General features: G+C 42.7%; 1 protein-coding gene across 18 annotated transcripts in view; it reads left to right on the top strand.

Annotated features, from left to right (window-relative positions):
- Positions 1 to 23,689, top strand: part of MACF1 (microtubule actin crosslinking factor 1) — a gene marked incomplete at its 5' end in the record, with an annotated part of 344,512 nt that overhangs the window by 158,668 nt on the left and 162,155 nt on the right. For all 18 annotated transcript variants that reach the window (XM_081226357.1, XM_081226358.1, XM_081226355.1 and 15 more), the window contains 16 exons: positions 9,160 to 9,326; positions 10,116 to 10,228; positions 10,330 to 10,436; positions 10,857 to 10,976; positions 11,121 to 11,216; positions 12,217 to 12,344; positions 12,427 to 12,520; positions 12,718 to 12,872; positions 13,551 to 13,827; positions 14,808 to 14,936; positions 15,891 to 15,968; positions 16,705 to 16,866; positions 18,196 to 18,300; positions 19,089 to 19,184; positions 20,612 to 20,737; positions 23,439 to 23,591. In XM_081226357.1, coding sequence (XP_081082483.1) covers positions 9,160 to 9,326; positions 10,116 to 10,228; positions 10,330 to 10,436; positions 10,857 to 10,976; positions 11,121 to 11,216; positions 12,217 to 12,344; positions 12,427 to 12,520; positions 12,718 to 12,872; positions 13,551 to 13,827; positions 14,808 to 14,936; positions 15,891 to 15,968; positions 16,705 to 16,866; positions 18,196 to 18,300; positions 19,089 to 19,184; positions 20,612 to 20,737; positions 23,439 to 23,591 — 2,106 coding nt within the window. The remainder of the gene's footprint in view (positions 1 to 9,159; positions 9,327 to 10,115; positions 10,229 to 10,329; positions 10,437 to 10,856; positions 10,977 to 11,120; positions 11,217 to 12,216; positions 12,345 to 12,426; positions 12,521 to 12,717; positions 12,873 to 13,550; positions 13,828 to 14,807; positions 14,937 to 15,890; positions 15,969 to 16,704; positions 16,867 to 18,195; positions 18,301 to 19,088; positions 19,185 to 20,611; positions 20,738 to 23,438; positions 23,592 to 23,689) is intronic.

Raw genomic sequence — 23,689 nt, 5'->3', positions numbered from 1 at the left:
AGATAAGTGTGAAATCCCTTCAGGATGAAAGTCCTTGAGGTCACAGGGGCCTCAGACCCTCTTTGGTCTCTGAAGGCATTGTCTTCAGGGAGCTGCCCCCTCCCTGGCAGGCTGTTCACACGGCCTGGGGACAGCGTCAGCCGAGAGACAGGGCAGCGTGTTTTGACACTGCAGACCTCCTGTGAAATGTGGATTGAACCACAAGGCGAGAGCATCTGACTGGAGTGAGAGCCCTGGGAGGACACGGGGGTCAGAAGAGCGGCCCGCTGCTCGTCACACACCAGCTCCTTCGCGGAGAGGGGCAGCAGGCGCTTCAACAGGGTTGATTTTTTGTTTGTTTGTTGGTGCTCGTTTTGTTTTGTCTTTAACATGTCAGGGTAGTAACCCTCCGCAGAAACAGTTCGAGCTTCAGAGTGGTGTCTGTCCTTGGCATAACTCAGGCCGCCTTGTCTCTCCCGCCTTGTCTCTCCCGTTGATCACTCCAGGGCATGGTGATGGGAGTGGGGCCAGGCTCCGGCTGCACAGAAACTTGGCAGTGGGTTTGTTTCTTTTCAGGATAGAGAGAAATGGGAACTGATTCTGATGCTTGCTGAGTGCCGGGTTTAGGTAATAGAAGACAGATGGTCTGCTTTTCTGTTCACCTGGTAGAGTTGATTTTTCTCTTGACAGGGAACAGTTAACAAGAGAAACAGGATGACAGGGTCCAGGGGACAAAAATGGTTTTCAGAATAAGTAGACTCTGATTTGGAGCCGGACGGGAGCGAGTTAACAGCAGTTGTACTTTGATGTCAGACAAAGGCCTTCGCTGGTCCATTCCGTCTCTCAGGAGGACTCCCTACTCCCAGCTGCCATCAATAGCCATAATACCTGACTTAATGGAACAAGGAAAATTGTTGAAAATCCTTTTCTTTTCTCTGTCTTGGCTCCACTGCCAATTGTTAGTGGATTCTGTTGATGGAGAATTGGCTGTATACCATTGCCCTTGCCACAAATCCTTAGATTTCAGGTGAATAGTCAGATAACTCTGGGGCTAGGAATGATGAGAAGGAAATCAGTAGGTATATTATTTTCTGGGCTGAGCCTTTTCAGTTATAAGTATCCCTTTCCCATTTCTCCTCTTTCATTATAGGGAAAGTAGTTTTACTAATATTGGCTTTGTATTACAAGAAGAAAGCAAAATTAACCAGATGATACTATTGGAGGAATGTAGCAGTTAAAGTTACAGTTAGAGCTTCATTTAAGAAAGGAATTTTCTTTAAAAAAATTATTTATTTATTTATTTATTTTTGGCTGCGTGGGGTCTTTGTTGCTGCCCGCGGGCTTTCTCTAGTTGCAGCAAGTGGGGGCTACTCTGCGTTGCGGTGCGTGGGCTTCTCTTGTTGCAGAGCATGGGCTCTAGGTGCACGGGCTTCAGTAGTTGTGCCACATGGACTCAGTAGTTGTGGCTTGTGGACTCTACAGCGCAGGCTCAGTAGTTTTGACGCATGGGCTTAGTTGCTCCGCAGCATGTGGGATCTTCCCGGACCAGGGTTCAAACCCGTGTCCCCTGCATTGGCAGGCGGATTCTTAATCACTGCGCCACGAGAGAAGTTCCTTTCAAAAAATTTTACTTAATTGAAAATATTACCAAAGAATCATTATTTTTCAGGTATAACAATGGTGTTGTGGCTATGTTTAAAAAAAAAGAGTCCTTTTAGAGATACATACTGAAGTGTTTTTGGAGGAAATGATAGTGTGGGATTTGCTTCATAATAATAGGGGAGGGGTGAAGTGGGTGGAGTGTAGATGAAACAAGATTAGCTATGAGTTGATATGGTTGAAACTGGGTGATGGGTACATAGGAGTTCATAATACCATTCTGCCTTTTTTTGTATATATTTGATATTTTCCATTTCAAATGGAAAGTTGTTTTTCTGGGTTTTGATTTGCTTTTTGCTGCTCTTCTCACTAATTTGTTTTGGAAAATGTATTTTTGTCAAATTGTTATTTATATTATTAACATGTAATGTGTTTATTATTATCTTTATTATTATTATTGTCTTTTTTTTTTTTTTTTTTTTGCGGTACGTGGGTCTCTCACTGTTGTGGCCTCTCCCGTTGCGGAGCACAGGCTCAGCGGCCATGGCTCACGAGCCTAGCCGCTCCACAGCATGTGGGATCTTCCCAGACCAGGGCACGAACCCGTGTCCCCTGCATCAGCAGGCGGACTCTCAACCACGGCGCCATCAAGGAAGCCCTCGTTGGGAGGTTTTTGATTACTGATTCAATCTCCTTACTAGTAATCAGTCTGTTCAGATTTTCTATTTCATCATGATTCAGTCTTGGTAGGTTGTATATTTCTAGGAATTTATCCATTTCTTCTAGGTTGTCCAACTTGGTGTGTAATTTTTCATAGCAGTCTTTTATGATCCTTGATCTTTCTGTGGTATCATTTGTAACATCTCCTCTTTCATTTCTGATTTTATTTGTCTCCTCTGTTTTTCTTGGTGAGTCTAGCTAAAGGCTTGTCAATTTTGTTTATCTTTTCAAAGAACCAGCTCTTAGTTTTGTTGATCTTCTCTATTGTCTTTTTCGTCTTTATTTCATTTATTTCTGCTCTAATCTTTGTTATTTCCTTCCTTCTACTAAATTTTGGCTTCATTTGTTCTTCTTTTTCTAGTTCCTTGAGATGGAAAGTTAAAAATAATGGTAGAATTATATAGTGCATATACTGAAAAAGGACTAATGTCCCGAATATATGAAGTGTAGTATAGGTGATGTGGTTAAGAGTGTGGAGCCAGATTGGCTGAGTTTGAATTCCAGCTCTACTACTTAGTAGCCATGTACCTTGGGGCAAGTTACTTAAATTCTCTGTGGCACAGTTACCTCATTTGTAAATTGAGGATAAGAGTAGTATGTACTCTGTAGGGTTGTTGTGAGAATTATATGAGTAAATTCAAGTAAAACACAATAGATGTTCGTTATTAATATTATTATTTAAATAATTCCTATAAATAAACAAGAAAAAGGTAAACACACTAGTAGAAAAATAGGGGAAAGCCCAGGAATAAGCAGTTCACAAAAAAAGAAAACCCAAATGCCTCATACACAGGAGTCTTTCTCACTAGCAATCAAAGATATAAAACTCAAAACAACAACAGGATGCAATTTTATACCCCTCAGACTGGCAGAAAATAAAAAGTTTGAAAATACAGAGTGTAGGTGAAGATGCAGAATGATGGAAAAACCTCTTCACACCCTTGTGGATAGAAATATAAATTGGTATTGTTATTTGACAGTAGTTTGGCAGTATTTAGGAGAATTAAAAAATGCCAGTAGTCTGTGACCTAGGATTTCCATTCTAATTGTATTCCCTAGAGCAGCGGTCCCCAACCTTTTTGGCACCAGAGACCAGTTACATGGAAGACAATTTTTCCATGGATAGGGGTGTGGGAGGGGGTGGGGGTGTTTCAGGCGGTAATGCGAAATGTGAGCGATGGGGAGCGGCAGATGAAGCTTCGCTCACTCGCCTGCCGCTCACCTCCTGCTGTGTGGCCCGGTTCCTAACGAGCCGCGGACTGGTACTGGTCTGCGGCCCGGGGGTTGGGGACCCCTGCTCTAGAGAGACCTCCATGACTCTGAACTTGAATATTGAAAGGAGCACCCCTGATCTTTACCTAACTCTTCTGTAGGGAATAAACACAGCTGCCATGAGATCCTTCTAGCCAGGCATTTGTAATGAATTATTGCATTGTGCCTTCACCTGTTTCTTGAATGGAAGTTTTGAAAGACTGATGCCTTCACTGTAGCGGGATGAAGTCAGCTAGAAACTTCAGGACATGTGAATCAAGTATCTGTTAGCTCATTACATCTAGTTCATTCCCTGAGACTTATGTAGACTTGCAAAGTCCAAAATCCTCAGCCTGGTATTCCAACCCCTCCATAATCTCTCTAATCTTCTCTCCTATATCAGTTCCCAGTTTGAGCTTTCATGTCTTTTGTTTTTAATATGCTGAAATTTTTATTTTTAAATTTTTAATTAATTAATTAATTAGGCTGCCTTGGGTCTTTGTTGCTGCCCGTGACGGGCTTTCTCTAGTTGCGGCTAGGAGGGGCTACTCTTCATTGTGGTGCATGGGCTTCTCATTGCGGTGGCTTCTCTTGTTGCGGAGCACGGGCTCTAGGCGCATGGGCTTCAGTAGTTGTGGCTCGCGGGCTCTAGAGCGCAGGCTGAGTAGTTGTGGTGCGAGGGCTTAGTTGCTTTGCAGCATGTGGGATCTTCCCAGACCAGGGCTCGAACCCGTGTCCCCTGCATTGGCAGGCAGATTCTTAACCACTGCACCACCAGGGAAGCCCTCTTCTTAGATATTAAAACTCAGCATAGATGTTGTCTTATCATCTCTGCAGAGTTCCTCGACACTGCTAGTTTGGGTTACTTGCTTACCTCTGTCACAGCATTGATCTCTCTGATTGGTATGTTGTCTCCCCTACTGAATTGCTTGAGCTTGAGGCCCAAGGTTGTGCTTCTGTCCCAAGATACCAAGAACTTGAACACAGCTCCTAGAACATAGGTGTTGCTCAAGAAATAACAACAGAATGAGTCAGTCCCATGGTGATTGACTGTTTTGTTGTTGTTCTTCTCCCTCGTCCTAACATATGGTGTCTGACATAGTGTGAAGCACAGATGAGATGTTGTTCAGTAAAAACTTACGGACTTATTAGGAACATGCTCAGTTTCTAGATAATACTTCAGAGAAGGAATTAATCAAGCCATGGGGAGTGTACGTTGAAAGAAAATTTAGGTAGATGAGTTTAGTCTCTGAGATGGTAATGAGACTGTGCTCTCTCTCCAAATGGTTCCTTTTAAACATCCAGATGAGGGAGAAAGCTCCCTGACACTGAAGCTGGAATTCTCCATTTGGGAGATTAAGGTAAAAGCTTCTGCATATCCCAAAGGACAGCACTGTGCAATCACATGTGAATATTACATGAAAAGATGGACAAAAGCCAAATTTACTTATTGAGATGATTTTGATGATAATCCCATTTTTCTCATCCAGTTCACAATCTAGGAAAGGCCCTAATCCAAACAGGGTATTTTTCCTTCTCCTGAGGGATCTAAATATTTCCCTGTCTCATTACAGCTATGTGGAAAATCTGAAGTACAGCTGTTCATTGAACTGCTTCCAACGCAATATACAAAGATACTGTGATTGGCAGACAGGAGATGCCATTGGGGATATTGACTGTGATATTGTGGAGATACAATATCAATTGACTAACTGGAATTTCTTTTTTGGGTAAAGAACCCAAATACTCACATTTCATTTTGCTTATTCAAATTCTATCCCTTTTCACTTCAACAAATCTATCTCCTATTCCCAGCAATGTTTTGCCTTAATATGTATGGTGAAGCACTACAGTGGAAGAACTGGGATATGTCAGTGTGGGTGGCATTTAGCCACTGAAATAAATAGCTAGAAATGTCATTGAGGAGAACTGGCAGAGAATTGGTACTGGTGCGGGGCTGATTACACTGGACTCACAGGATGATGGCATGGGCACCATAATCCATCATTGGGTCCTTGGCTTGTTTGCTTATATACATTATATACATTATTTGCTAGGTAAGTTTGCTGTCAATAAAGTAATGTGTCTCAGGATTCTAGGTGGGTCTTACCCCCAAATCATTTATTTGTTTATTTTTATTATTTTGTTTATTAACCAGGTGATTATTAATTAAAACATGTTAAGTGTCCACCATATGACCAGCACAACACCAGGTACAATACAGAAGGACCTTGATCACTGAGTCTCAGAGATGCATCCCAGCTTCTGCTGGGACATATCCTGTGTTGAGGAGCTCTCCTTCATAGCACCTGCTATGATTTTAGGTCATTCTGTTAGTTAAGATGTAGTATCAGCACCTCAGGAAACCTAGTCTTGGGGAGATATTAAATAATAAAAATACATTAAATAATAGCCAATAATGCAAGATAGCATTTAATTGATGATAGAGACCGACGGTGCTGTGGGAGTTAGACAGCAGTAACTGAAGGAGAACCACCATTTATACAAGGAAGAGAGAAGGGAACTTTGTCGAGCTCAGCCCCGTGTTTGGGCTGGTACTTCACTGTATAATATACCGTTGACTGTCACAGCTATCCTGAGAAGGTAATAGGTGTGACTCCCACTTTACAAATGGTATCACCAAGGCCCAGCTTGTAGTTGGTGAACTTGAGATTCAACCCTAGGCTTGTGTGGAATCAAAGGCATGCACTTTTCTCCTCTCTCAGACTGACATTTCTTCAAAGTAGGTCCTGTGCTAGATTTTGGAGGTTTCTTAAAATAACTTTTTTCTAAATATAAAAGTTTACATAGGGCTTCCCTGGTGGCGCAGTGGTTGAGAGTCCGCCTGCTGATGCAGGGGACACGGGTTCGTGCCCCGGTCTGGGAAGATCCCACGTGCCGCGGAGTGGCTGGGCCCGTGAGCCATGGCCGCTGAGCCTGCGCGTCCGGAGCATGTGCTCCGCAACGGGAGAGGCCACGGCGGGGAGAGGCCACAGCGGGGAGAGGCCCGCGTACCGCAAAAAAAAAAAAAAAAAAAAATTACATAATGTAGAAAATTTGGGAAATATAAAAATCATCTATAATGCTACCACTTAGAGATAACTATGATTACTAGTTTGGTGTATATACACATACATATATGCATCTATCACATACATTATGCATATATATGACTATTACTTAACTATATGTTATATATTTTTCATGTGAAATCAGTGTTATTATATATTATTTTGTTTGTATTCTTTTTCTTTTTGTAAAATATGGTGATCATTTTCCTATCATTAACGTTTTCTAAAGCATATCTTTTTTTCCCATAAATAAGATTTTTTATTGGTAATAAAATCAGCAAACTTTATATGGTAGAAACATCTCAGAGTATTTTTACACTAGAGGAAGACTTAGCAAAGGCAGCCACTTTATTTGACAACACATTTCCTTTTTTATTTTATTTCATTTTATTTGTTTATTTTTCCTCATCAATTACTTCCTTCTTTTACTAAAGCATACCTTCTTAACTGCTACAAAGAATTCTACCATGTATGTGTGCTATAATTTATAACCAATCAATCCCTTGTTAGAGTTTAAGCTCTTTATAGCTTTTTGCTATAAAATATTTATCATAGTTTGATAAGCATTCTTGTGACATATTTAAAGTGTACATCATGGTGATTTGATACACAGGCAGACCTTGTTTTATTGTGCTTTACAGATACTGCGTTTTTCACAAATGGTTTGTGGCAACCACGCGTTGAGCAAGACTGCTGGCATCATTTTTCCAACAGCATTTGCTCACTTCTTGTAATATTTCAAACCCTCCACCAGCAAAAAGATTACAGCTTGCTGAAGGCCCAGCTGATGGTTAGCATTTTTTAGCAATAAAGTATTTTTTAATTAAGGTGTATACATTGTTTTTGTAAGACATAGTGCTATCGTGCATGTACTGATAATATAGTATAGTGTAAACGTGACTTTTATATGTACCGGGAAACCAAAACATGCATGTGACTCACTTTATTGTGACTGGTATCTCCTCTGTTGCTGTGGTCTGGAACTGACCCTGTAGTACCTCCCAGGTGTGCCTTTATGTATATATTGAGAAAGGATTCCCACCTCTAGTTAACTGCTACTACATCCATTACGTCACATTTTTGTTTGTGTGTGAGAACATTTAAGTTCTACTCTCTTGACAAATTTCAGTTATACAGTACAGTGTTATCAACTGTAGTCACATGTCTTTTACATTAAATCCTCAGACCTTATTCAACTTATAGCTGAAAGTTTATACCCTTTTTCTATCCTCTCCCTGTTTCCCCCACCACTATCCCTTGGCAACTACTTTTCTACTCTCTGTTTCTATGACTTTGACTTTTTTTCTTTTTCTTTTTCTTTAGATTCCACATATAAATGATATCATGCAGTATTTGTCCTTGTCTGGCTTATTTCACTTAACATTAGGCCCTCAAGTTTCATCCATGTTGTCACAAATGACGGGGTTTCCTTTTCCATGGCTGAATAATATTCCATTGTATATATCACAACTTTTGATGGACACTTAGGTTGTTTCCATATCCTGGCTATTGTGAATAATGCTGCAGTGAACATTGAGAGTGCAGATATCTTTTCAATATCTTGTTTTCATTTCCTTTGGATGTACCCAGAGGTAAGGTCGCTAGATCATATGATAGTTCTGTTTCTAATTTTTTGAGGAATCTTCATACTGTTTTCCAGAGTGATTGTACCAATTTATAATCCCACCAAGAGTGCACGAGTGTTCTCTTTGCTCCACTATTTTACCAATACTTGTTATGTCGTCTTTCTGATGACAAGCCATTCTAATAGGTGTGAGGTCATAACTCATTATGGTTTTGATTTGTGTTTCCCTAATGATTAGTGATGTTGAATACCTTTTCGTGCACCCGATGGCCATTTGTATGTCTTCTTTAGAGAAATGTCTATTCAGATCTTCTACCCAATTTTAAATCTGATTGTTTGTTTCTTTGCTTTGAGTTGAATGAATTCTTTGTATATTTTGGATATTAACCCTTTATCAGATATATGAATTGTAAATATTTTCTCCCATTCCGTAGGTTGCCTTTTCATTTTGTTGATGGTTTCCTTTGCTGCGCACAAGCCTTTTAGTTTGGTGTAGTCCCAGTTGTTTGTTTTGCCTGTTGCCTTTGCTTTTTGATATTGATAAACATTCTTGTATAAAATTTTTTGCACATTTCTCTGATGACTTCCTATCAAGTGTGTGTGTATTTTAAGACTTATTGAAAACCGTCCTCCAGAGAAATTATGCCCTTTATACTCTCACCAGTGGCAATGTATGAGAATACCCAATTTCACATATTCTTTCCAATACTGAGTAGTATCATTTAAAAAAAAAAAAGAAAAACGACTCTAATTTGACAGGTAAAAAAGTGACCTCTCAAAATTTTAATTTGCATTTCTTTGACTACCAAATAGGGTGAATATATGTTGGAGTTGTCATCTTGAAGTGCTGCCAGCCTTGGATCTCCCTCTTCTAAGAGCCATAATGTATGAAGAGAAGGTTAAAAGGCTTCATCTTACTTATACTAAATTACTTCATATCCTATCTTTTGGCAGATCTCTGACATCTACATTAGTGGAGAATCAGGGGACATGTCAGCTAAGGAGAAGCTGCTCCTGTGGACCCAGAAAGTGACAGCTGGTTACACAGGAATCAAATGCACCAACTTTTCCTCCTCCTGGAGTGATGGGAAGATGTTCAATGCACTTATTCACCGATACAGGTAAATACAGTGGAGTTTCAGTGGGCCTAGAGAGGCTTCTTCTCATCTCTTGTTTGTAATCAGCTGTAATGTCACATTTCCCCTCAACCAACATCCAGGCTCTGATTCATTTTATTTATTTTAAAAAGGAATATGTATTGAACTCCTACTATTCCAGGCACTGGGCTCATATAGCAGTGAAGAAAACAGCTAAATTCTTGCCCTCATGGAGCTTACTTTTCAGTGGGGAAAGACAGGCAATAAACAAATAAGTGTATGCTGTCTTACAGTGGTTAGTGCAGTGGAGGGAAAGAGAATGATGGAGGTTGTGACATTTTGGACAGCGTGGTCGGAGGTGGTCTCTCTGATAAAGTTGTTGGAGCAGAGTCATGGATGAGGAGTAGTGGGCCATGCAGGTCTCTAGGCTCAGCATGTTTCACTCGGAGGAAATAACAAGTGCAAAGGGCCTGTAGTGGGGGACTTGCTTGCAGTGGGTGAGGAAGATGGGAATTTTGAATGACGAAAATCAAAATTTATTGTACTCTTAGTGGTCATAAACACTCATAGGGAAAGTTGATACCTTTCCCTTGAAATCCAACAAACTTACTATTATGTAAGTTTAGAATTACCGAGCACTGGGCTCCTGGAGTGTGATTAAAAGTGGGACTAGCGCTCCTCTAAACCTCTTGCTTTCTCTCTAACTCATCCAGTGTTTTTCAGCTCTGAGTACTTTTAAGAGGGTTTCTTTGTGTGAACTCCCATGCGCTATGTAGCTGGGGGCCTTTCATATACCTTGGTGGACTTTTACAGACCTGATCTGGTAGATATGGAGAGGGTACAGATCCAGAGTAACCGAGAGAATCTGGAACAGGCTTTCGAAGTAGCAGAAAGACTGGGCGTCACGCGGTTACTGGATGCAGAAGGTGAGAGCTGACTGAAGTTGATGATGTTTGACATATATTCATTATTCCTTCCCCCGGCGGGTTCCTTTGTTCTAAGACATTTCTTGCCTTTTGTCTCTCAGATGTGGATGTGCCATCTCCAGATGAAAAGTCTGTAATCACTTATGTGTCTTCTATTTATGATGCCTTCCCTAAAGTCCCTGAGGGTGGAGAAGGGATCAGTGCTACGGTAAAAGAACACTTTCCTAAAATACCTTCTGCTATGATTTGTTTGGGTGGAATGTATTGACTAGAGTAGGTTTCTTAAGCACTCAGTGTATACAGAGCACTTTTAAACAGAGCAAACTGAATCCACATCATCTTTATACATGGTTATTGTCCTTGGTCTGTGGGAATGAGTCTAGATATCACTAATTTTGCAGCGTCCAGCATAGGCTATTCTAGGTGTCAGGAAATTAAATCCCATCTTGAGAGTCCTTGAGGAGCTTTGAAACTGGGACTCTGAGCATTAAACTGAATGGCTGGTGTCTGTGTAGGCAATTAGAGGAAAAGATTTTATGTGGTTTGGGATGGCCTGAGCTACTTTCTCCTGTGCTTGTCTTGCATACTGCTAACCAGAAGGTGTGTGATATCTACCTTTTGGCAATAGGAAGTAGACGCCAGGTGGCAAGAATACCAAAGCCGAGTGGACTCCCTCATTCCTTGGATCAAACAGCATACAATACTGATGTCAGATAAATCTTTTCCCCAGAACCCTGTTGAACTAAAGGTAAAGTCATGGACTTAAATTGTTTTTTGTAAATTCACTCTGGGGAGTAAGTCTCAGAGCTTGTTGCTGCTGGCTCCTGGGTGAGGTGGTATGAAAAATTAGACCGGGTTGCTTGCATTCATTCACCAAATATTAATTTTGTAGGCACTTTATAATCAATATATACACTTCAAAGAAACAGAAATTCTGGCCAAGGAGAGAGAAAAAGGAAGAATTGAGGAATTATATAAATTATTAGAGGTAAGGACACTTATCCTTTGCTGAGACTTAGGGTTTGCTGGTGTGCTCTTTGTTGCTTCTTTGTTAGGCAGATTCCCTGCATCTTCTTCCGAACCTTCATTATAATAGCAATATTCTCAGGGTGACAAATCGAGCATCACTCTCAGGCTGCTCTTGAAAATTTACGGTAAAGGGGAAGTAGCAACCATCTCTATTTTTTAAAGGGCCTGTTGAAAAATGGCATACAGTTATTCAGAAATCCTGAGTTTTATACATATTTTCCTGTTTCTCAGAGGGAAGCTAATTCTTTCCCTAGAATAGAAAGAAAAGAGACTTTCCCTCACATTTTGATTCCTAGAGAATTTGAAGCTGTAGAGATGGGCATTTAACCTTTCCACAGTGGGAGGGAGGGGTATGGGGAGGACAAGAGGATTTATGGAAAGTATAGAAGGAATGGAAGGATTTCAAGCAAGTGGTCCCTGTATTTTAGAGGTAATTTTTAAAAATACATTTATTTATTTATTTTTGGCTGTGTTGGGTCTTCGTTGCTGTGCACGTTGTTGCTTTCTCTAGTTGTGGTAAGTGGGTGGCTACTCTTTGTCGTGGTGCGCAGGCTTCTCATTGCGGTGGCTTCTCTTGTTGCGGAGCACGGGCCCTGGGCTCACAGACTTCAGTAGTCGTGGCTTGCGGGCTCTAGAGCGCAGGCTCAGTAGTTGCAGCGCACGGGCTTAGCTGCTCCGCTGCACGTGGGATCTTCGCGGACCAGGGCTCGAACCCATGTCCCCTGCATTGGCAGGCGGATTCTTAACCACTGCGCCACCAGGGAAGCCCCCTACAGGTGATTTTTTTCTGTCACCTAGAGGTGAGGTACTGCTAAAATATTTGGTTGTTTTCTCTTATTAGTCAATGGGGAAAACTGCTGAATGGCTGGGTAAAGAAGCAAAAAATTAATTAAAACTGGGACCTGAGGAGAGCATGGCTGTGCTTTTGGACTAAAAGGGTTATCTCTGGGTTTTTTTAGGTATGGATTGAATTTGGCCGAATTAAACTGCCTCAAGGTTATCACCCTAATGATGTGGAAGAAGAGTGGGGAAAACTCATCATTGAGATGCTGGAGCGAGAGAAGTCACTTCGACCAGCTGTAGAGAGGTGGGTCCAGAGCCTGAAGGTGACATTACTTACTGGGCTGCTTTGAGGCCTGCACTTGACTATGGTCTTGATCTCATTTTAGGCTGGAATTGCTGCTACAGATTGCAAACAAAATCCAGAATGGTGCTTTGAACTGTGAAGAAAAACTGACATTAGCTAAGAATACACTGCAGGCTGTAAGTCTGACTGTTCTATCTCACTTCTTATGTTACATGTTTTCCACTTCTAACCTTGTGCTCTAATGGTTGAAGTCAACAGTTAAGGGATCCAGCTTCCTTTCTCTTGGAATTGCAGTGGACCGCCTGGCTCCCTTGGTCCTAGTGGGTGGGAGCAAGGGGAGTTTTCCCACTCTTCTTCTCCCTTTCTCTCTCAGGACGCTGCTCACCTGGAATCAGGACAACCAGTGCAGTGTGAGTCAGATGTCATCATGTACATTCAGGAGTGTGAAGGTCTCATCAGACAGCTGCAGGTGGATCTCCAGATCCTAAGAGATGAGAATTACTACCAGCTAGAAGAGCTGGCTTTTAGGTGAGGAACATGGGACTCAAACGGAGGGCTTGCTTACTGCTGAGGCTCAAGGATCAAGAGTCGGGTACTGAATCTTGTAACCTGGATGCTAGAGGTCAGCGTCTCAGTGGGGATGTTATAGGTATTTGGGGCAGGAACATTCTCATGGTAGAAGACAGTTTCCCTTTACTGTTGGCCCTGCCCACTAAGTACCTGTAGGGTTCCCTAATCTTTGTGTGGCATCTTATAATGCACCCACATGCTTCAGGGTGACTGCAGCCGTGTGGGACCACGTCTGCTTTAGAACTGCTGGGGTGATTCGATGTAGCATTTCATGGAGGAGGAAACCAACACCCACAGAGGGGATGAGGATCTTTGTACAGAGCCGAGACTAAGAGCCACATCTTTTGACCCCTAATCCATGGTTTATTCTGTTATATCATCCAAGAGTTATAGGAACTGGTATAGATGTATTGCCTTGAGTTAATGCTGTGACTTGGCATTTGCCTCAGTGACAGCTCTGAACGATGAAGATGTTAATAATATCACCTTGCATTCACAGAACACGTTTTCTTTCTCAAAACACTTTTCCTAATATAATCTCATTTTTATTTTTACCTCATCCTTGTCAAATGGATAGGGAAGATCTTAAAAAGCACGTTACAGATTTAATCTTTTCTTTCTCGTCTTCCATTTCAGGGTCATGCGTTTGCAGGATGAGCTGGTTACCTTGCGTCTAGAGTGCACAAACTTGTATCGGAAGGGCCATTTCACTTCACTTGAATTGGTTCCACCCTCTACTTTAACCACTACTCATCTGAAGGCAGAACCCTTGACCAGAGGAACCCATTCTTCTTCTACCTCTTGGTTCCGAAAGCCCATGACTCGGGCTGAACTTGTGTCTATCTCCTCCTCTGAAGATGAAGGCAACCTCCGATTTGTGTATGAACTACTGTCTTGGGTGGAAGAAATGCAGGTGGGTGTACGTTCCAAATGCTTATGCAGTGCACTGAGGTTTACTGGATACAGCAGCTTGTCTCAGAGGGTTAGGTTGCTCTATGCCCCTTGTATAGATCCCCTCAATTATTGCTGCAACCTGGGACCCAAGCCTCCTTCTCTATTAAATTTTGAAAGGATAGGATCAGTTCAGATCCTCAAAATCCCATACTAAATGCATAGGCTTTTCTAATTTGAAGCCCTTTAGGAATCTCTTCCCTTCAGCCAACTGTGCTCTAACTGGGAGCTGGTGGAAGAAGTTGCAGAGTCTGTAAATCTGTTATCTTTTCTGAAATTCTCTCATTGTCAGAGGAGCTGCTTCTCTACTGTTGTTTTTGTCCCAGCTCTTAAGAGTAAGCAAGACTGCTGTGTTTCACAGTTCTCAGGGACATTATTTATATGTATTCTAGGATAATGGTTCAAGTTCAAGATTGTCCTCTTATCCTCTAACCCTTTGTTTTGTGTTAAATTCTTCCCATCGTCGGATGATGGATCTTCCATGTACCAATAAATAAAAATATTCAAAGGCAAGCTGTTTTACAGTTATCTTCCATTGGCCAATAGTTGGTGGCATGAATGAAGCTTAGTATTTATAGATATTTATTTCTTATCTCCATTCTGATTGTGAAATGAAGAGACCTCATAAAGGGAAATGCCTAAATTATAAAGTTAAGCATTTCAGCCTGTGGGAATGCCTTTCTGGTTGATAAATGCAGGGGATGTGTTCCCATAATTCAGCAGCAAAAGGCTGCTTCTGCTGCTATAGGTGGTGGGGTTTATTCTCCAGCTCCTTGGGGGTGGTTATGGCATACTTTCCTGTAAGAGACCAAGATGGAGATAGTTTAGATGTCCTTTTTCTCAATCCCCTCTCCCCAGCCCCCTTGTCCAAACTGATTGTGACAGTTTTCTTTTTCTGCCAACTTAGCAGTAAATTATATTCGTAATTTTTCTTTTTTTCAGATGAAACTGGAGCGAGCAGAGTGGGGCAATGACCTGCCTAGTGTGGAGTTGCAGCTGGAAGCACAGCAGCACGTCCACGCCAGTGTGGAAGAACTGGGCTCAAGTGTCAAAGAGGCCAGGCTATATGAGGTGTGTGGCATTCAGAATCCATTATGGGAGGCTGGGGTGGCTGTGCGCGATGGGACAGTGCACAGCGCAGCTGTCCCTGTGGGAAAGGATACCCACGAGCAGCACTTGACCACAGGTCCCCTCAGCACAGGAAGCGTCTCTTGCTCTTTGAAATAACCTTGTGAGAAAGGTGGGGTTTTTTGCTTTTTGTTGTTGTTGTTGTTTGTTTGTTTGTTTTGCGGTACGCGGGCCTCTCACTGTTGTGGCCTCTCCCATTGCGGAGCACAGGCTCCGGACGCACAGGCTCAGCGGCCATGGCTCACGGGCCCAGCCGCTCCGCGGCATGTGGAATCCTCCCGCACCGGGGCACGAACCCGTGTCCCCTGCATCGGCAGGCGGACTCTCAACCACTGCGCCACCAGGGAAGCCCTGAAAGGTGTTTTTTATTAACCCCTTTTTAGTAAAAAGAATAGTGATACTGAAAGCTAAGGTCAAAATTAGTAAGTAGTGAATGCAGTTTCCAAACTCAAACCCTCTGCTCCAAAAGTTCATGCTCTTTCCACTTCACCATCTACCTGCAGTAGAGAACTGGCAAGAAAAGCTATTCACTTGGTCTCTCCTCTCCCTCACTCTTCCTATCTTCCCATTTTAAATTTCAACTCTCCTCTTCCAAAAAAGCAACTGAGTAGTTGGAGGAATCACCAGGTATAGGTTTTGCTTAGAAACCTCCCAGAATTACCGGAAGCACAGGACCATGAGGTCGTTGAGCTGTGCTCCCTCTGCTGGACGGTCCTCCCTCAGTGCTGCTCTGAGCTATCTCTCACCTGGAGATCTGCTGTGCAAGCTTCTGTTTTCTCAGAGTAACCAATCTCTGTCTGTGTGCAGACATAATATTTACATAGTTGAAACCATGCTGTAGATATAGTTTACTTACTCTTTCTCTAATATAGTTTTATTTCATTCCTTTCTTATCAGGGAAAAATGTCCCCAAATTTTCATACCAGTTATGTTGAAACTCTTGGAAAGCTGGAGACACAGTATTGTAAATTGAAGGTGAGTTTTGACTAACTCTCTTTTGTTCTGTTCATGGAGAATGTGGTTCCCTAATTCAGAAAGCTCTTGGTTTGAGCCTGTTTTGGTTTTCTGTTTGTTAGTTTATATTGTTCACTGTGCAGTTGTCCATATGTATCATAACATTTTCTCAATTTTCTTAATGGATCAAAAACCACTGCCCCAGAAAGTTTTAAGTAAGTAGAGCTTATCCCAGTTATCATACTTCACCAAAGCAGTGGGTGTATGTGCCCTGAGGCATCAAAACTAAGTCTCCCCCCGCCGCCACCCCCGCATGGCTTGCGGGATCTTAGTTCCCCGACCAGGGATTGAACCAGGGCCCTCGGCAGTGAGAGCGTGGAGTCCTAACCACTGGAACACCAGGGAATTCCCAAAAACCAAAAGTTTAAGATTGACAGGGAGGGGACTCCTCTTCTGTCTGTTGTCCTTCATTCCTGTCTTTCAAGATGTCCAGAGTAGGACAGTTCCAGGATCATTCTTTATCCAGGGAGCCCCACACAGGCCTGGCGTGTTCTCACTTCTAGCTGGGATTGACCCGGGCTCTCTGGGAGTCCTGTACCAAACTTGTACTAAATTTAAGTCTGTGGAGAAGCACCCAGAGATTGAAAAAGCAAGGCTAAGTTCATTTTCTCAGCTATTCTTTGCTTCGATGTCAAATGTGATATATCCTACAGATGAAAGCCTAGCAGTCTAACCTTGTAATCCTGCCTTTGTCTAGGAAACTTCTAGCTTCCGGATGAGGCACCTTCAGAGCCTGCATAAATTTGTCTCCAGAGCTACAGCTGAGTTGATCTGGTTGAATGAGAAGGAGGAGGAGGAACTAGCATATGATTGGAGTGACAACAATCCCAGTATCCCAGCCAAGAAAAATTACTTCTCTGTGAGTCTAGCACAACAGACCTGTCATATTTTGTAATAGCAGCAGAAGGAGCCAGAGGGGCTAGTCTGCTGAGAGCTTGGGTTTCTGGATTTGCATTTTGTTAGATAGAAATAGGGGCCCCGCTTAATGCATCTGTTCCTGTGAGAAAGTGTATATGGAGAGAGGGGAAATCGAGCCCTAGAATGAATTTATTTAGAATGCATTTAGAAAGGTAGTGTCTTGGGTGAAGAGAGCAGCAGTCTGCAAATTGAATCATTTCAGAAGCAGTATAACTTTGTGGTCAAGGTTATAGGCTTTGGAATGTGATAGACCTAACATCACATTCTTATTCCTCCACTTATTAGCTCTGTGACCTTGGCAAGTCATTTACTCTCCCTAGACCTCTGTAAAATGGGATAATAGTAGCACTTCAAAGCGTTGTGTAAAAGGTTAAGTAAGATTTAGTAAGTTAATATAGCAAAGCACTTAGTATAGGGCTTAATGTTGTTTGAGGTATATTCTTGGCTTCTTAACAAATTCTGAATTCTCTTTAATTCATTCAACAATTTTTTGGTCTCCATCTCTTGGTTTGTAAAGTGGGAAGGAAAATTCAGCATTGGCCAATGCAACAATGCTTTTTATGCTTTTCAGTGAAAGATATAAAGTAGGATTGTTTTTTTGTCATTTTCAGTTTGCCCACATTTCAGAGAATTTTTCAGGACATTATGAACCCCACGAAAATAGGAAGATTTTTAATAACACTTAACTTCATTAGAGAATGGTATATGATTCTTCTGAAGTAAAGAAGAAACAATAGATACTGTAATACAATAAACAGTCTGTATGAGAACAGAAATTAGGCTATGATAGAGACATAAAGAAAGGGAGCATCGAGGAGAAGGGGTCAAATCTGATAGTGAGGATCAGTACCCAGCTGCACAGAAGAGCTGGCGTCTAAACCAGGTCCTAAAGTGTTAACAGAGTGTAGAGCCGGAGCAGGGCACTGCAGCTGAGGGTACAGTCTGAGCGGAGCCAGCCAGTCGGGGATGCGGATCAGGTACCGTGTTCGGTGGGTGCTGACCTGAACCATCCACGCCAGCCACATTCCCTCCTCCTTTCTTGCCTTCCGTCTCATCCTGTGTGACCCCACTTACTCAGGCCTGGCTCAAATCCCATATCCTTTTGATTCATTCTCCTGTAATTCCAGCACTTGTGCTCTTCTCTGAAACCCTCTGGGGTGCACTGTTTATGCCTCTCATTTTGGCACTAACCCTGGGTTGCGGGCTCCTTTAAAGTAGGGCGCTCCTCCCTTAACAGCACTTACTGAATAAAATTGAATTCAATTTTCAGGAATTGACAATGGAACTGGAGGAGAAACAGGACGTGTTTCGGTCTCTACAAGATACAGCCGAGCTTCTGTCACTTGAGAACCACCCAGCCAAGCAGACTGTGGAGGTGTGTGACTTGAAGGTGTGAGGGTCAAGTGCTCAGAGGTTGTTACTATACAAGTATTCAAATCAGAGACTTAGCTCTGATGAGGGACTTGGAGCAAGGGTCAGGGAATCATGTGTCTTGGGTCTTCTCCCTTTTCTTCCCAGCCCCCAAAAGACTGCAAACAGTTTTGTTAATAGTCTAAGGAGGATACTACGAGAAACAACAGAAACGATATTAACTCCTCGCTTCACGGGGAAAGTGACTTGAACCTTTTTTTTTTCTTTTCTTTTCTTTTTTTTAAGGTTTTTTTTTTTTTTTTTTTTTCTCCCACGTCGTGAGGCTTGTGGGATCTTAGTTCCCTGATCAGGGATTGAACCTGGGCCCTCAGCAGTGAAAGCGTGGAGTCCTAACCACTGGACCGCCAGGGAATTCTGAACCATAGTTTTTCAGATAACTGTCTAGACAGACCCTGCGTGCCTTTTGGTGCGGTGCCTGTGCTCGGAGAAGAGAGGCAGTGGAGGAAGCCAGGAGAGACTGGCTTAGGCCTGGGTTTTGCTGACCAGGTCATTTAGTTGCAAATGAGTGTGGAAGAGGCCTTTTCTGGGTAACCCCTTCTAACAAAACCATGTTGGATGAAAGACAAACCTCTGTCTCGTGGGAAACTTTGAGCAGATGCCAGTCAAGTATCTCCACTTATCCTCTGTTGGCCTCTCTGGTGTTAGCAGAGGTGTACTTGGAAGAGTGCATCGCACATGTGTAGCAGGTCTGTTAAACCCATGCCCTTCTGTCCGTGTGCCTGGTTGTTGCAGGCTTACAGCGCTGCTGTCCAGTCCCAGTTGCTGTGGATGAAGCAGCTGTGCTTGTGTGTCGAGCAGCATGTGAAAGAGAATACTGCTTACTTTCAGGTACGTGGGCTACTGTGTGTGTGTGTGTGTGTGTGTGTGTGTGCAGAGAGGATGAGGAGGATATTTTTTTTCATTCAGGCAAGAGATTGTGAGTGTGACTACGTGTGTTGGTGTGTGCCTGCAAGCGTGCACACGGGAGGGGTGAGGTTAGAAACACATCTGTATCAGTTACCCTTTACTGTATAAACCACCACCCCAAAAGTTAGTTGCTTAGAGCAACAACCGTTAGCTCGAGATTCTGTGAGTTGGCAGTCTGGGCTAGGCTCAGCTGAAGGCTTTTTTTCATCTTGCCTGGGTGACACGTGGCTGTAGGCAGTGGGCAGGCAGGTTGGGGGCTGGTTGGCCCCAAATGGTGTCACTCACACGTCTGACATTTGGTTGGGGTGATGGGGTACAAGTCCACATGCAAGTCTCTAGCATCCAGTAGGCTATCCTAGGCTCCTTCACAGAACAGCTGTGTTCCACAAGCAGCCAGAGAAGGCAGGCCCTGGTGCACAAGCATTTTTTTCTGCTGTCACATGTATTAATGTGCCATTGACTAAAGCAAGTGATGTTCCCCTGCCCAGCTTCGGGGGGCCGGGGGGAGAAAGAGACTCCACCTCCTGATGGGAGGGGCTGTAAAATATTAGAACCGTTTTTTGTTTTTTTGGGTTTTTTTTCTTTAATCTATTGCTACATCAAGAACATACTGCTTGGGCTTCCCTGGTGGCGCAGTGGTTAAGAATCCTCCTGCCAATGCAGGGGACACGGGTTCAAGCCCTGGTCCGGGAAGATCCCACATGCCACGGAGCAAATAAGCCCGTGTGCCGCAACTACTGAGCCTGTGCTCTAGAGCCGCGTGCCACAGCTACTGAAGCCCGGATGCCTAGAGCCCGCGCTCCGCAACAAGAGAAGCCACCGCCCGCGCACTGCAACGAAGAGTAGCCCCCGCTCACTGAAACTAGAGAAAGCCGGCATGCAGCAGCAAAGACCCAATGCAGCCAAAAATAAATAAATAAAATAAAATAAAATAAAAAAAGAAAAAGAACATACTGCTTGTTTTCAGGTGAGGGTGGGAAGAGGAAATAAGTTCTTAACTCTGTTTGGATTTTCTCTTAATTAAATAATCTCCCTGATCATTTTGTAATCATATCAATGAATTGAGATACTCAACCTCTAGGCTTTTCATGAAATAAACCTGACAGTCAAGTGCTGCCACTAGCCAAAACTCGAGGGGAAAGAGCAGTGATTTCTGAGGAGTGAAGCAGACTAAGTGTTCTGTTGGGTTCGGTGGGCTTTGTGGCAGTTGTCACTACTGTTTCCCTGGCATGGCATTTGTAATCCAGGATTGTGTAATCAGCAGGCACGGTAAGGTGGTTTTTTCTCCATTATCATCTTGGCGTTGTGATGTATTGAGCGCAAGGCACCCCTCCCTTTTATCCCCGCAGTTCTTCAGTGACGCCCGAGACCTGGAGTCATTCCTGAGGAACCTCCAAGAATCCATCAAACGGAAGTACTCCTGCGACCACAACACCAGCTTATCCCGCCTGGAGGACCTGCTGCAGGACTCCATGGTGGGTGTTGTGTCACTGGGATGATTGCTTCTGAGAAACAGTAAACCCCATCAGCTGCTGCTCTTTATATCCTTGAAAGCGCCAGGGCTGTGGGTCACCGTTAGAAAGTTTGGCTCACATTCAATTAGAGTTTAATCTGTGTTGTTCTTTTCCTTTTTTCTTTTCTTAAAGAAGTTGCTAATGAGTCCTTTGGGTATGCTGTGCAAGTAAGGGCCTAGCCATGTGCCCCTGAGCCACATAGTGCTCATCAAAGTTTCTTTGCATTGTTCCTATTTTAATTCAGTCGTTGGAGCCAAAGATGGGGGTGTAGAGCATGAAAAATAGGGTTGACGGGATTAGCTGACACCGAATTCTTTTTCACTCTCTCGTGCAAAGAGAATAAAACAAAACACCAGTGAACTAGACCTGAGCCAATTTTTTCCTCCTCGGGAATTTTCTTTTGGTAATGATGAAGTATTTGAAACATTAAAATCTTATGTAGGTGTAATGCAGTATTTGTTCAGTTTATTTATGTAGTGGTATTAACTTTTTAAAAATAGTTTTGCGGGCTTCTCTGGTGGCGCAGTGGTTGAGAGTCCGCCTGCCAATGCAGGGGACGTGGGTTCGTGCCCCGGTCCGGGAAGATCCCACATGCTGCAGAGCGGCTGGGCCCGTGAGCCATGGCCGCTGAGCCTGTGCGTCCGGAGCCTGTGCTCCGCAACGGGAAAGGCCACAACAGTGAGAGGCCCGCGTACTGAAAAAAAAAAAAAAAAAAAAAAAAAAATAGTTTTGCAAGTAGTATTTAATCCAAATCAGTTTTACATTTATTTTCTCCAATGAACTATTCCTTCAGGGGTGGTGGTAGTAGAATCACCAGCAGACTACTTATAGTTATTGAGCATATATTACACAGAGTTTGCAAGACAGGGCTCCAGCTACAACTCTGATTAAGATGGAAATGCATATGTGGTAGGGAAATTACTTTTCCTGTGTGAGAAATGCGGGTAGTCTCACATTTCAGTAGAAAATTATAAATAAGAGAACCAGAATAACCCAAAACAGTGTCATTTTATTCGTGGGTGAGACTTGGGAATTAGTGAACATAAGTTGATTTTTTAAAAAACACTTTCAGGTATTGTAAAGCTATGAATGGGTTTAGATTCAGTGTTTCACCTGCGCAAATAACCTGTGAATTTAATTAATTTGGAATGACTTTTCCGATGTTGTCTCTAGAATGTCGCTCTTGGAGGTACATCAGGTATGAAGGAGGAATCTAATAATCCGTGGCTATTATCTCCTCCCTCCCACAGAGTACCTTCCTGTCATAGGGTAACTCCTCTGCAATTGTTGTCATATCTTCTCTTCTCGAGGGTCGCTGCTCTGTTCCCTCCTCTCCAGGTCAGGGGCATCGGGTTGGCGGCGTCATCGGGGCGTGAAGTCACCTGGGTCTGCTCCTCAGCTTGTCCTCAGCTTGTCCGTCAGGTTCGGGAGCATCTGTCGTGGCTTCTGGTTCTTTTCAGACCTTTTACCACGCTGAGCACTTGGTCTCTGGAGCTTGAGACGTTTGGCTGTGGTTTAGACAGAAATTGACATCTTTATTGCAAGGAAACTGAAATGGGTAGACCAGCTCTCAAGAATGGAACAGTGTGGCTGTCTCCCTGACCTATTCCATTCCTCTTTCTTAACTAATAAGTTAAAGTTGTATTTCTTCCAATCATGCTCCCGGGGACAGGCACAGGTAGTTTATTTAAGCATTTCTTTTTATTTACTTGCATATTCTTAATTCTTTAATGGCATTTCTTAACATTATTAACTCTTTACTCTCATCACATCTACTTCCATCCTAAGAAAGCCCTCTTCTGGGGACTTTTTTATACCTCAAAATGGGCTTGAAACATCCTGGTTAAGAGATAAAGCTTATCTTTTACTCTTTAATGGAATTGGTAGTAGATTGCTACCAATTTCGTTGACAAGAAGTTCATTAGTTTTTAAGAAAATTGGGTTTGCAGAGACTTGAGTATTGCAATTTTGCATGAGACCTCTTTCAAATCAATCAAATTTATATAAATACAGCACAGCAAGACTCTGAAAGGTAAACCTTAAATCATTTGTCCCAATACCTTCACCAACAGCATTGCTTTATAGATTGTTGGTTGAAGAGCTAAGATCTTTCTCTAGAAAGTTTGATTCAATTTAAGAAAATAAAATGTTTGTAATAGAGCTTGGGAGATAACATTATTAAAAAAAAAATTTAAAGAGCATAACTAGCTTCTCCTAAGCAGAGAGGCAAGAACTGGCTTCTACCAGTGAGAAATTTGATAATAACAACAACCACGACCTAGTTATTATCATTGTTTTTAACTTCCATGTTCTCTGAACCTTATTTGGCAAAATCCTTTGTTAGCTGTATAGCTGTATTTGGCAGCTAGAAATTCTTTTTTTTAAGTTTATTTATTATTTGTTTTTGCATGTGGCTTTATGGTTCATTGAAAAAGACACAGGGAGAAAGCTGCAAAATTTGAGTATAAAAGCACTTGGTAGCAGACAGAAGCATCCTCTCCTGTTTTCTTTATCCCTATGTTTCTAAGATGGCTCCACCAAGGATCCCTACTTAACCGAGAAGTGACATTCTCGGAGGGAGTGGAGCATTCAGTTTTCTTTGTTGACTGAGTCTCCCAAGGAGCAACATTAATGTCTTTTTCGTTTTCTTCCCATTTTGTAGGATGAGAAGGAGCAGCTTATACAGTCCAAGAGTTCCGTTGCCAGTCTTGTTGGGAGATCAAAATCCATTGTTCAGCTAAAGCCACGCAGTCCCGACCATGTGCTAAAGAGCACCATTTCCATCAAGGCCATCTGTGACTACCGGCAGATCGAGGTGAGGAGGCGGAAAGGGTACTTCCCGCTCCAGAAGGAAGCAAGGGAGAAGGGAAGCCTTCAGTTAGGGTTATGATAACAGGGAAAGGTCAAATGATA

Source organism: Mesoplodon bidens, assembly GCF_964165515.1.
Source record: "Mesoplodon bidens genome assembly, chromosome: 2".
NCBI lineage: Eukaryota > Metazoa > Chordata > Mammalia > Artiodactyla > Ziphiidae > Mesoplodon > Mesoplodon bidens.
The sequence above is the reverse complement of the archived record's forward strand: the minus strand, read 5'-3'. Positions and strand labels throughout refer to the sequence as shown.